The 14493-nt window shown below is 42.5% G+C and overlaps 1 protein-coding gene across 1 annotated transcript in view; it reads left to right on the top strand.

The window, feature by feature from the left end:
* Positions 1-1113: 1113 nt before the first annotated feature.
* Positions 1114-14493, top strand: part of MGMT (O-6-methylguanine-DNA methyltransferase) — a 170186-nt gene continuing 156806 nt past the window's right edge. The window contains exons 1-2 of the mRNA XM_035547622.1: positions 1114-1257; positions 11768-11811. Coding sequence (XP_035403515.1) covers positions 11788-11811 — 24 coding nt within the window. The 5' untranslated portion in view covers positions 1114-1257; positions 11768-11787. The remainder of the gene's footprint in view (positions 1258-11767; positions 11812-14493) is intronic.

Here is a 14493-nt window from a genome sequence, read left to right as displayed (position 1 = left end):
CTTATGTAGATGGCAAAGAAAGTAAAACGGGGTGGCAAACATTCCTTGCTTATATTTCCTTGAGAGACTGAGGTTAGACCAGAAAACAAAAGGGAAAACTAGGTGCCACATTAAAAATAGTACTACTAGAAAAAGGAGTATCTTTGTACTATGGCACACTGGTGTCATTCGTTGCTCTTTTTTTAAGTCTGCACCAAGTGCGTCAATTCCAAAGGTATTTTCAATTGCTCTGTGGAAACTTCTGCATTTTGGACCAAATTTTGTAATTTGTTAGAATCAGATTTAACACATATGTGCTCACTCAATGTCATTTTTATTCGCAGTGTTCATTTCCTATGAAAAATAGATTTCCAGGATTCTGTGATGAGTTTTTAAATTTCTCCTGATATTTCCCAATTGGAGCCCTCCATTTTGTGATAACTTCTGAGTCATACAATACCACCGTAAAATGTTTTGCTGATAAAACTCAGATTAAGATTCAGACAGTGGAAGATCCTCTGGCTTGAAAATTAAAGGTTTCTTGTTGCAAACATGGCTAGCACCTTTTCTCCTGTATTTCGTGTGTGTGCAACCTCAAATAAACCTCAATCTACAGTCTACATTCCTCCTCCCTGTCTCCTCTTTTAGAGATTGCATTTGCCAATCCAAGACAAATACAATAAATTGGCAAACTTGCTTTTAGTTCCTTGTCCCTGCCTTGCCCCTAACTTTGCAAATGAGTTGAAATGTTGATGCTGTCAGCCGTTGCCTGTTATCCTTCGTCACCCTGCTCCTAAGCACTAGCAAAGGACAGATTCGGGTGATTCTTTAGCACCGTGCGCTTGGAGACACGGCAGTTATGAGGCCTGCGTTTTCGCTTCCGGACTCGGCAGATTTCTGTCAGCAGTCGCCCACAAAGAGCTGAGGTGCACCGGCACCTCTCGGCCTGGCTGCAGCCCGCAGGCCGTGGTTTTGTGGCAGACATCCGCGGGGTTCCTCAGCCCCTCTCGGAGCAGCAGCACCGCGGCCTCGGCCAGGGCCCGGCGGGGCTCCCCCGGGGCTCCCCCTGCCACCGGGCCGGGCCTTGCCGCGCCTCCCGCCCGTCTGCTTCCCGCTGCGGGAGCTGCCGGGGCCGTCCTGCCTCAGCCCGAGGCCCCCGGCCCGGGCAGCTCCGCCCCGGTTTCACGGCGCCTGCCCGGCCGCGGCCTGACGGGAAGAGCCGCCGCGCTCCGCCGTCCTCCCTTCTTCTCCTCCTCCTCCTCCTCCTCCCTGCGGCAGGTGCGCGGGCGGCCGGGCAGCCGCGGGCCCTGCGGGGCGGCTCGGGGCGGAGGAAGCAGCCGCGGGCTCATGGCGGCGGGCAGCGGGCCGGGGCCGGGCACGGGGCTGCGGGGCCGGGGCCGCTCCCCCCGCGGCGGGGCCGGGTCCCCCCGGGGGCTGCGGGCCCTGAGACGGCGGCACGGGGGTTGGCCGCGGCCAGCCTGGGGAGCTGCGTCTGCAGCCGCTGTGTGCTCCCCGGGGCTCGAGTGCCCTGAGACTTGCGGCGTCTGGGGAGAAACGTGGCTTTATGGCAGCACGGGGCCTCGGCTGCCAGCACAGGAGCTAGGCCGAGCACGTTTGGTGGAGAGATCTCAGCTCTAAAGCTTGTCTCTGTAGAGCAGGAGTGAAGGAGCAGAAATCCCTCCTGCAGAGCGATGTGGGGCCTGGAGCACCCCGGTGCTGCAGGAGCCCTTCAGGGCTCACCATGGGCGCAGCCCGGCCGGGAGCTCAGGCGCTTCTTCGGGTTTCCATCAGGTGCAGGATGGAGCGATGCGAGGGCAGGAGGGGTGGCAGCGCCCTGCCCTCTGCCAGCAGCCCGTAGCTTGATCAGGCCAACGTGAAACTGCACTAAAGTAATGCATGTCACATTGATATTAACATAAAAATGTCTTTTTTTTTGCTGCTGGCATAAAAGCCAAGCTCTACAGCCGTTTGTAAAACAGGTACAATGTTGTAACTGCATGCAGTTTTAAAACCAAAGTAAGTGTAAAGAATGGTGTTCTTTTTTTTTCCTGCTATGACTCCCAAATAAAACCTGTTACTGAGTTGCATCTTATTTCTGTGAAATAGAGCTCTTATTAAATGGTGAGGTGCAGCCTCTACATACTAAAGCCTCCCACATTACGAACGGAGACGTAACGTTCAGCTTAGGGGCGGCTGTCACGGCGTGACTCCTGAGGAGGGCCCTGCACAGCTGACAGGGTTCCCTTGTGAACCTGACGGAGGCTTTGGCCTCCAAGCCCTGCCTGTCTCCCTAATGCACGCGGGACCAGGAGTGGCGGTGTAGGAGCTCTCCCTCCCTGAACTGCCTCTGTGGCCTTTGGTCTTCCCTCGCTTGCGTGGAAACGCAGCTTAAGTGGAGCCATGATGGGGGATCTTCTGCGGGAGCCCTCCTGCATTACAATTCCTCCCCGCTCTGCGCGTGGGCTTTCTTCCAACTCAAGTAGCTGGGATGTGGAAGCGCTGAGGAGGTCAGGTGGGCTGAAGGTCTCTTCCAGCAGCTCTCCCCACCCTCCTGTATGGGTACCCCCTTGGGAAGGTTTCTCCCTGGGTAGCAGTGAGCAGAGGTGAAGTGCCTTTGTGTCTGCGTCTTGATCAAGACCTGAAGGGTTAGCAAACATGGGACCACCGGGCTTGGGGTTTAAGGCTAGTGCTTGTAGCCTTGGAACAGAATCATAGATAACACAGTATTTTGTTCTAAACACGAGTTATTACTTCATGTATTAATTTTGGGTTGGGGTTTAAACAGGCCCCTCTCCAGTTTCCATAAACTTGGGTTTCTTTATGTACATTTCACTGCTATGATGCTTTTTAAAGCTTATTTCCTCTTGGGCAAAAGCCTTTAAGCACCCCTGTAATGCAGGATAGTTCTGTCTAACAAGGTACAGTTCTCTGAAATTTGCCAGGTTTGTTTGTTTCCTTGGGAATGGTCTGTGAGTCTGTGTGGCAGAGTTTTTCCAAGTAAAAAGTTTTGTTTGCTTTGTTTTTAAACAGAAGTGTACCACATCTGGACAATTCTACCAAAAGCCTCAAGCTTCAGAGGAAAAAAGATGTAGCCCTGTGAGCTTGCAAGGTGGCTTTAGCAATTCCTATCTGCATTCTGATCCATGACAAGTTAATTACACCAATTACACCAGCAACTGAACAGAAGCTCTATAGGAAACTGTTGTAGTTATATTGCAACTTGTGTTACCGTGACTACTTTATCTCTTGATAACTCTGTAATTAACTTGTCACCACTGTTTAATGCTTAACGTATGTAGAGAATCAGTTAATGGCATCACTAAAAGGATGGTAGCCTGAAGGAGAAGCTCATGCCCTTTGGGAAGGTTATCGGGGTTTCCTTGAATGGCTAATTTAAGGACTTGTGAAGAAAAAGTATTGAGTTTGTTATGGGAAGCGTGGATAAGATGGAAAGGCTGCGCCGAAGAAATTCTGTTTAAACTGACTTTGGTGACAGGGGAAACTATTAGAAGGAACAGCAATGTAAAAAACCCAAAGCAGAACGTGTCAAAGACATGGATGACTGTTTTTGTAGTATCCTTTCCTACAGCAGCATGCAGTCAGGAATCTGGAGGAATGAGAACTGATGTTCATGAATTAAACCTTGGTATGCCAGCTGCTCTACCTGCAGATGTTCTGACTAATGTGGTGTAATTTCTCTGTAAGCTTTGTCCTTCATCTCTGATGCAAGGGATGAAATCCTCTCTTGGGGCCAATGACACTTGGTTTCCGCTGTGATGGTCATTCTCGTTTTGGTATTGTAAGAGCTGAACCATCGGCTTCATGGGAACAAATTTTAGGCCCTGTGATGTTGGGGCTTCTCGGGGTGTTTCACATCACCCTCAGGACACAGTGAGCCATTCTGCCTGGGATGCAGCTGACCTAAGTTAAATTTCGTTTCCACAAAGAGGGCAGGCGAAAAAAAAAAACAAAAAACTTTTTTGTAATACCTGTTAACATTTCTCATTTTATTTTTCACAGAACAATGTTAAATTCTGGATGTGTGAAACTTCTAAATACATCCTGAAGGCATTAGTATTCAGTCTAACACTTTTAAAGATTTCCTGCGTTAGAATAATTTCCTGTTTGTAACACTAGTGAAGTCAGCAAGTACCTAACCTGGTCTGTATTGCCCATTCCCAGAAGTTGACGGGTGAAGCTGAATGCACATTCCACCAATAGCATAACTCGTAAAAGCAAGCACTTGTTAAATCTATTTGTTTTTATTATGGACATCGATCTGCCAGTCGCAATAATGCATTTATGGACATTTTTCTGCAAGCGCAGCGCTGGTGGCAGTTTTTACTGACAAATTGAGTCATATGGACAGTAGTTCAAAATACGCTTACTTTATTGACGGATTGTGCAATTCTCTAGTTTACTGAGTGTTCATAAGATATCTGGACTGGTGAAGAGAATGTAACTAATGGGAAAACGTAGGATGAAGTTTTAATTTTAGGAGGCCTGAAATCTTGTAGGCAGTGACAGGTTTCAGCATGTGTCTTGGCTGTTAACTTTTTCATTAATGGCATAATTAAAAAAGCAAAGGTGTCCTAGCAAGGACTTCAGCTCTGCTAATTTATATGAAGGTATAATGAGGAAACCTTCCTGATGCAAGAAAAAATCCCGTGTTAAGTTTTTTCTCCCATAAGGCTAACATTATCGCCCAGCAGTGGTGCGTGTGGGCCAGCATTAATTTAAACACACAGGTAGAGGAACAACTGAACAATAAAAACAAATCAAACCTCTATTGAAATATTTTCCAGAAATGCTAAATGTAATTTTAAAACTGCTGATATTATGATCTACGTGTGTGGTCCAGACTACTGTTTAAAAAAAGTCAAATGTATTTGAATGCCAATAAAGTTTGTGTGGCTTTGCAGTTTTATGGATATTGAGTTATTGTGAAATTATTTTTTGGAAATATGTCACTATTTTGATGCTTTTTGCTAAACCTTTTCAAATTGTTTCCTCATTTACTATTTTGCAGTAAAAAAGCATCCTATCCTGATTTGTCAGGACTATGTACCATTTCATATTATGTCATATTAAATAATACAAATCATTTCAAGTATATTTTCAAGTCACTTGTAAAAATTGGACCCACAGCTGACATTCCACCCAACACATACAAATATTTTCATCAGGATAAATCCCCCTTAAAGTTAATCTCCAGGAGGAAGAAGGGATTTCATTGGTATGAAGATTCTGATTTTCCCTCTGCTTTCCGAGCAAAATTGCATATTTTGCTACTATAGATAGAGGGGCCTACGGTCTTGACTATCGTAGCAAAGGGGAACAGAGTAATTCTGCCTCTTTAAAAGCAGGAACTAACGGCATCCAAAGAAGCAGCAGGCGTCAGTTCAGATCACACTTGTTCACTACACTGCGTGTAGCTGAGTGATGGATCTTGGAACAGGCGGCTGGGGGTGCTGGGTTTGGGTTCACAAGGGAACTGGGCAAACACTGAGCCCTTTGCCTGTTTTCTTTCACATTTCGAAATCCCACTTCTGACTCGGGACACTTGAAACCTGCTTTTGGGGGGACATGACAGTGGACAGGTTAAAAAAAAATCACCAAGTGCTTGCTATGCTGCTGGTGCTGTTGAAGATGGGCCACTGAAGAGATGGGCTTTTGGTCTTCTGTGGATACGTAGACAGCAAGTGTAAATGCTGTCATGTGGATGTTGCTGCTGCATAATTAGCATTCCAATAATATTTTAATTATCTAACTGCTTTAGATGAGTCAGTACAATGCAAACAACAAAATGATTTGCAGTTGTTTGTATATTCAAATATACAGGACTGTTACTAAGTTAAACTTTTAATAAACACCTAAAGTAAACTTAAGGCCTTGTTAAATGATTAACTTTTTGGTTTAACTTTATAAAGTTACAAGATAGGATATCCCACATCTAAAAATACACAAGAAATACACAAACTTGCTTTGAGAGCAGTGGGCTGGCTTTGTTGATGGTACATTTTTAGATTGTGAGCGGTGTCCTGGAGAAACAATTCATAAACAACTTTTTTCCCCTTCATCTTGCTCCATTGAAGTTCAGTGTGGTCAAATATAATGTAGTGGGAAGGGCGGGGAGAAAAGGGAAATCCCTTGCACAATCTCCTATTGACAGCAAAAATACCTCTGGTTATTTGCTGATGTTTCTTCAGTCCATGAAAGAGCAAGAGTTCTGGTTGGTCGACTGAGAAATGAGATTGGCTTTATTCAAACTGGTTTTAATTTTATTTATTTTTATTTTTTTTCCTGGAATTATAACTGAATTGGTAGGTTTTGAATCCTGCTTGCAGTGGGCATGGGTCATCATCTCCTTTCAGCTTTGAGGCTTTAGGCAGTTGATGTCTGGAAGAACAAGCTGTGCCAGCATCCAGCATTGCATTTCCAGAAATTGAATTTCAGGACAAACAAGGCCAGGTGGTCAATCTGAGAGTAACTTTTCTGAATAGATGCTTGTGCTTTTTCAGAAAGTAGAATAATAGTGCTATTTTGTCTTCACCAACTTCATTTTATATCACTGGTAATATATAGAGCCTGGTTTTGAATGCTTTTCAGTTTTCTTTTTGTGTATCTATATTTGATTCCATAGTCAGAGTTTCTAAGAATATGATTAACCCTGTGGGTCATCTTATAGTGTAATTATTAATGATTGATTCCGTTTATCCTTGAAATCAATATAAGAAGCAAAATGGTTTGGCATATATTTGGGGTTGATTTCGAACATTCAGTAAACATGATCTTGTGACAAGACTAGTATACGTTTATTACTCAGAACATGTTTGATGAATCTGAAGTGTGTAATTAGTTTTATATAATGATGGTGATATGTGGTGTTTTTACATGACTTATGTTAATATGGCCAATAGTGTTAACATCTCCTGCCACTAATAGTTAGGGTGGGGATGTATAGTAATTGATCTTCCTGGGAGTGCTGTAATGTAAAAACAATTCAGGCTGTTTGAAGTATATTTTACAAGTGTGCATTGGGCCTTTGGGATGTTATACTGAAAAACCCAATTGTACAGTTACCATGGGAACCCAATTAGAATAGATTGCTTGAGTTTTTTTCAGTCTTTCATCTTGACCAAAAATCTAATGTACTTTAAATGTTTTCATATGGAATTTTATTCATATACTGACTTGATATATTAGCTGTTTTTAAATTTTAGTGCTAAAACCAGAGACTATTAAGTTTTGCGGATCCTGAAGACTTCTCTTTCAAGGAGAATCTTCCTTTAATATTTAAGTGTTGGTGAACTGAGAAAAATACTTCTTATGAATCCGAGAGTTCTCATCGTAATGCTGCCACCACACGTACTTTTCAGGCTGGAGTTCTGTGAAAGTAAATAGGAAAACATCTTAAATCCCAAGGACTTCCATTCTAACCCATCAACACCATACGGCTGAAATGTTTCATGGCCCTTAAAGGACCTGATTTTTGAGATAAGCTCTGACTATTTTTTACATTTCTGTTAATGGATTTCAAGGTGTGGGATGCTTGCACCGTGGGTCTACAATATATTGACTTCCTGTACCATGTCACCTCCTCCCATGGAGGAGCTCATACCAGCACCTGAAGACATTTGTTCGTCTTGCCGGTGGTTCAGGAACATCCCGCTGGCTGCTCGTCAGCGTGGCTCTAGCCTTGTGGGAACAGAAGTTCTGGAAAACTTGGGCATTTCCCGACCAAAAGGCCAAGGAGGCATGAGGGAGGAGCTCGTTGGTCCCAGTCAGGCAGCTCTGAGCTAGCCAGTGAGGATGGGGACAAATTTCACCTTTCTTCAGTTCTGCTCATGAATCAATCCCTTCAGTTCATCTGTAGATGTAGGAGGAAATTACCGTCTTGGTGAAGTGATGGATGACAATATGGTTCCTGTCTTCAAGGCAGGTTCAGTGATTCTGGCATCTCAGTTTTTGGTACGTGATTCAGAATGGGGTGTCATGGTTGAATTTGAAAAGTCATTCCTATGCCGTTCAGAAGAGGTACCAGCTTCTTTGCCTTGGAATCAGCCTCAGGGGTGCCTTCAACTAAATTTCAAAAGATGTTCGTGCGTAGCTTGGCCTCTAGTAACAAGACAGCATCTTTGCAGGGTTGGTGGGATACATTTTGGAGTGATGTTTTGAACTTCCCCAGCCTTGTGAAGTTTAGGAATGGTCTTGTGTGGTTTTCCCCTCTGTAGCTGCAGGCCTTCTTCGTGATCACCATGGCTTGAGTGTTACTGGCTGTGTTTGCCCCAGTCACCTGTCAGCAGAAGGAAGCCATCCTGGACAAGCACACACTTGTACAGCTCAACCTGGGGCAGAAAGAGGTCATGAACAGTAATCAATCACCAGCCCTCCTTAGGCACCATGCAGCTTCTTCTTACTTAATTGGTTCATTTGTCCTTCTCAGCCACCCACCTCCCCAGGGGCTCAGATTTTTTCGAGCCTTCCCCCAGTGCCTTGCCTGCTTTTCAGAACTTCTCAGCAGGGCGCGGGCAGCTGTGGTGCTTGTAGGGCGCTTGGGTAAGGCCTGGTGTATGGATCCATGTCCTTAAAGTTGGAACCCCTTTCCTCTCACATCCCAATCTCCTCACAGTCAGGCATAGTTTCTCTGCCAGACACTGTGTCCCTCATGAGCTGTTTGCTTACACTTGAAATCATTTTTTATTCTCAGATGCAGCGGGTCAAAAATACCATTTTTGGGCCCGCCGGGGTGGGAGCAGCATTCTGGCCTAGGGGGAGCACGGCTGGCCGCCAAGCAGTTGGGGAGGACGAGGCCTGTCTTGGTTTGCAAATATTCCAAACTAGCCTGGCGAAATAATTGGCTGTTCTAGTGCTTGTTATGTCCCTAACACTATTCAGAAGTTAAACTAGCTGAAGGATAATTTTGATACCCTAGCATTTTGTGGTGTGATTTATAGGTGAGAGCTTGCATTTGATGTCATTGCCTCTCAGTTACTGATTATTTTTGTTCGGATGCTGTCTGATGCATTAGTTTTATTCAGACTCACACTGGAGGTTTTACCTTGCAGTTGCTTTACAAGCATAATTTCCTACATGCAGCATATAAACAGCTGGTAAAAGAGGTGCTTTGCAGAGTGCAGTGCGTTGCTCTCAGCTGCGCTTTCTTGCTGCGGGGTGAGGAAGAAAACCTACAATCATCTTCGAATAAGTTTCAGTAGAGATCAGTTTTCAGATTTGGGGTTATTTCCAAGTTTACCCGCTTTTCACCCTGTAAAATGGTTAAACACATCTTTGGGAGTTCCTCACATTACTTTCAGATGGATCGAAGCATTTTGATTTTTCCAAAGAAAAAAAATTAATACAGTTAGTGACAAATCGAGGAGTTCCCCAAAATGTGTTGAGGCAAAGAAGATCTGTCTGTACTACTGCAGCCAGTCAGTCCCCTTTCCCTTTTTATTATAAAAAATATTATATATTATTATATATCCCTCTTACTTTTTTTGTGATGATTTGTAATTTGGGGCCCCAGCCTTCCTTCCCTTGTATCAGAGGAATGAGTGAATGAATGAATGCCTTCTGACTGCTGGGCTGCTCTGAAACACGCAGCTCCACGGGAGGCTAGCACGGGGTGTATGTGATGCTTAAGTAACTGTTAAACGGTAATTATTCAACATTTGGTGCAAGCGAAGCAAAAGTGCAGGGTACAAATGCATCCAGACCTTACTGAGGTGCGGAGGCTGGTGTTTTGGAGGAAGACATGGGTCTCCCCAATCCTGCTGAGGCAGCAGGGAGCCTCCCTCGGGTGGCCAGCCTCCAAGCCTTGGTATTGGGCCCAGGGGCAGGCCGCCAGCACCACGGGGTGCTGGTGGGCCAGACCGTGCCATCTCAGCAGCTCCTCCGCTCCCTGGCCTTCCTGTGAGGTTCAGGAAGATGTGTGGTCCTGGGGGGTTACTTGTCCTGAATGGCAAGGCTTGGTGGAGGAGCAGCACGCTTCTAACCGAGGCCTGTTTTATGCACCATGCCCCAATTGACGTGGCATAGCCCCCACGCTGGTCTCTGCACTTGGCCATCCCTGCCAATTTTTTACTTCAGGTGATAGCATTAGGGCTGATAGGCTCCAAACATCACGTTTGGCTGAATTTTTAGGAAGAATGTGGTGTTGGGAGATTTATCTCGAGATGAATAACCCCGAATTGCACTGCATTTTTTCAGTTGAATCGAGTCCTTGGGTTGTTACCAGCAGGAATCAGAAGGGATTTGCTAAATTCTCAGCCTGATGCTCTTGGTCAGCTACTCAGGGAAAGGACTGGCAATTCAATGCGGCGGAGCAGCAGTGCTGTCCCCAGGGTGCTGCAGCGCCTGCGGGACTCTCCTGTCCCTTCCCAGCCTGTGCTGTGGCACGGGAACGCCAGAAGGACAGCCAGCCAGAAAGTTGTGGTGTCTCTGTGTGATGCTGGCTTCGTTTGCTGGACTCACACATTCTGCTGTTCTCGGTACTTTGGGCTAGGTTAGAGAACAGTTTCTGGGTAAATCTGCTTTTCGAGGCAAATGTTTTAGCTTTACCCTTCAGGAAAATCTGAAAAAGCTGAGTGTTGCTTTGTCCTTTGAAAGTTCGAATTTGGGACTGACAATAGAAATAAATTGCTATTTTATTGTTAGCTCTATCACAGATGCCTTAAGTAATATTAGTAGATTGCTTGCCTGCCTGAGTTATTCACAGTTAGAAATGGAATTAGTGATCTTTACAATCCCTACCTTGCAAGGCTATGGTTTTTAGTTTATTTAAAATAAAATTTGGGATCTTAATTTTAAACTCTTAAAATAATTAAGATGTAGTGTTAAACTTAGATATTACAGTTTTCTTGTAAGTAGTCTGGAGGGGGCTGTAAATTCATTCCTGTCATGGACGCTGAGGCTTGGAATGCTTCAAAGTGCTTGGAAAGCCTCAGTCATCGGTGTCACGTCTTTGTTTGTCATGGGCAGGTACAGTTAATCTCCCAGTCCTGTATTGACTTCCCTGGCTGAAGTGGAGGAGTTCCCTTTGAACTCTGTAAGTCAGGACTCTGAGCTTTGTCAGTCTCCTTGCTTTTCAAAAGCGTAATGCTTATCGCAAATCTTTGCAGAGATGCAGTGATCCTAACTAAATAGCACTGAAAAGAAAATAAAGGAGAAAAACTAAATGCCAAGGAAATAAGAATTCTCCTTTATTTCAAAGAGAAACTCTTTTTTTTTTTTTTTGTTAGTGGTATAAAAATGATATTGCTATCTCAGACTCCAGTGCTAATAATTGAAGTTAACATTTTTTATGTACTTCTTAGCGTTTTGCAAACTGTACTTTCAAACTCAGAATATGAGTAAGTTGTTTGCTTTCATTTCTTAAAACATGTCATTTCCTAAAATATAGAAGGTTGTTTATTTCACTAAATAACTCAGAAGTGCATTACTGCCTGTACAAGTATTTCTTAAATTAGTAGTAAGTCTTAGAGAGCGTTCTTATTTGAAAGATCAAAGTTTTGTAGTGCTTGTTATTGAAAGAAGTCTTCAGTGTGTCTTCGATTTTGACTCTTAACAAGCAAAGCTGACCTAAAGAACATAAAATTCCTGGTGGTTTGGGAAAAAAAAAAAAAAGCGAACTCCCTTTTGATATTATTTACACTGAAAAAATAGAGCCTAGTTAAAAAACTGATACAAAGCTAGTTATAAGAAAAATGATCAAATCGACATGCTATTCTTCCTTGGTATTCAAATTAAATTTCAATCTAACGGAGATTTTTTTTTTTCCTTACAGGCAGAGATCTTTCATCTAGCATGGCATCAAGGCGTGTTCCAAAAGTAAGTTTCTAGTAAAATAGCCTTGCATTTAGGTGTACATTAGGAGTCCAGCATTACAAAAGAGTTCACGTAACATAGTTTGTTTTTTCCCCAGTGTCCAGCAGTCAGTATTAAGGATTCAGTTGACAAGATTGATGCTGCATTGTAAATCTCTGTAGCTCTGTCATGGTTGGTAACAGGCATCAGTGGACCTTTCCTCATCACGTATCTATCTTCCACAGAGCGTAAACTAATAGGACAATGCTACAATTTCAGTTTTAAGTTAGCTGTTTGCTTCCGTTTCCCAATAGAAATTTCATTTATGAAAAATAAGAAAAATAAATGCATGCTTAATTTGGGGGCTTAGTGCTTCAGTGAGGTAAATGTAGAGGAATAGCTGTTTGTAGTAAAATAAGAGTGTATGGCTGTTTATCAAGAAATTTAGAATGATTTTCCTTACTGAAAGACAGGCACCAACAAATTTGTACTCAATAGCCATAGTCTTCAAATAATTGAAATGAACTTTGAAAATACTAATACTTTTTTTTTTTTTTCCTGTGGAATAGCTACTTTTGTAACATTAGTAATGCTCTTCTAGGAAAGTATTTTTAGTACAATCAAACTTGCATGTCTAACTATTCCTGCTGGCAACTTCTATCACTATTAAAAATGTCTTAATAGTGGCATCTCTTGTGTTTTTAATCTGCTTCGTGTAACATAATGTGGCTTAGAAAAGCAGTATTTTGGCATATTTTGTCTTTTTACTCATTTGTAGAAGATTTTCTTTCTCTTTTCCCTAAAAGATTATTTTTTTAATAGAATGGTTGAGGGAGAAATTAAATTCTTGGGGGAAATAAATTCTTGTTTCACTTTTTCTTTTTAACAATCTTCTCTGCGTTTGTATTTATGTACCTTCTAGTTGTAAACATTTGGTAGCAGGTACGTTGAATAATTGCAGAGAAATATTTGATTATCTTGCGAACAACCAGGCACACGTGGAAGAGCCCCTAGTTCCCTCTCATTCAAAGCTAGGTGTGATATAGCTGGCAAGTGACATGAAACTAATAATTTATTATCTAACCTTTTCATTTCTCCCGCTCTCACTTCTAGTTGAAAGGTGCAGTGTTAGCTGTGAGGGGAGCTTTCCCTTTTTGATATGTGGAAAGGCAGAAGGTTTAAGGTAAAATGTGAACTCTCACAGCCCCATCTACAATGGGGACCGCAGGAGGAGCGCACACATAGCCACTGCTCCTCGACTCTCTGCTGCTGTTCCCCCCTTCCCATTCTGGATGCATATTAATATATGTAATGTAGCTCAGGTTTCTTTAGAATAGTGATATTTATAGCGTGTGAGTAGTTTACAGTTTTACAGTGAGCACAGCCACACATTGGTGCGACACAATACATACCCGGCTCGTGTGTTTTGCAGAAATCAATAATCACTGACATAACGTGCTGACCAGTTTTTAAGCAGGGTGCTGAAAAATGGTTTCTGCAAGCAGCCAGATGTGGACATTCTCCACAGCTGCTGGTTTTGTCTCTCACTTGATCCCTGATTCTGTAGCTGTGTTGCGGTGACCAAGGATGTATGTTGGGCTTGAGGAAGAGGCTGAAATGTGACCATAGTTATGTGCATAAGCATACATCAGAAATGTATGTTTAGGAATTTGGGGATTTTATGGTGTTCTTACGACAATGTGGCTTTTTTTTTTTTTTTTTTGTATTTCATGAGATGTAATTCTAAATCTAGTTCAGTTCTCTGGATATTTTGTAGTTATTACATTTAAACTTGATAAACAAATTCTTTTACTAACCGTAATGCTTTGTTCTCTGTTCTCAATATAGTGAAACACTTGTCCTGAATCAAACTGAAATTGGTAATGACAGGAAAATTCAGACTTTGTATGACAAGACTATAATGCTGTATTTTTGTATGAGTTTTTTGACACCTGTCTTTTGTGTGTATATATTTTTCTGTACATGTATTTGTATTTTTAGTGAATTCTTAATACACAGATCACTGCTTCATTTATGCTTAAAGCTGTTCTACTCACTTTAAAAATTCCAATGAAATTCTTTTCTTGAACACAATTCAGATTCCTGACTCTCCTTTAGCCTAAAAAGGAGCACTATTAATGGTTTTGTTCATATTGCCTGGATTTATTCTGTTATTATTCTCTAGCTCCTGCTTTTCAGGTATAGCTATTTTGGTATTATAAAGAATGATGGATTATGTAGGAAAGTTTCTTTTGAAGCACTCCTGATATTGTGCAATGCACTTGGGGGTCAGCTACACTTGACTGATGCATGATTTATCCGATGTCCCTGCCACTTTCTGAGATAAAGCTGCTATTTTATCAAAAATGCCAGCAAGTGTGATTTAGAATTTATACACCTCCTTTTTTCAAATAATTGTTCTGATTACTTTCTGGCATGGCAATAAAATGATAAAGGTAATTGCACACGAATGTGAGATAGCACCAAAATACAATAAAATTAACCTGAATTAGCTTGACTTGTCGATGAGAAGTATTTATGAAATGTATTTTTGCAATAAGGGAGACTGATATTATAGCTGGAAGGTGAGTTATTGCCTTAATGTAATACGGTTTGAAATTTAAAAAAGAGACTGTTACAGTTGAGGGTGATTGTGCCTTTGAAATTAAGTTGAAGTGATTCTTATAATTGGCAGCAATAATGCAT

Source organism: Cygnus atratus, chromosome 7 (assembly GCF_013377495.2).
Source record: "Cygnus atratus isolate AKBS03 ecotype Queensland, Australia chromosome 7, CAtr_DNAZoo_HiC_assembly, whole genome shotgun sequence".
NCBI classification, from domain to species: Eukaryota; Metazoa; Chordata; class Aves; order Anseriformes; family Anatidae; genus Cygnus; species Cygnus atratus.
Note: the sequence above shows the minus strand (reverse complement) of the source record. Positions and strands in the feature narration are given on the sequence as shown.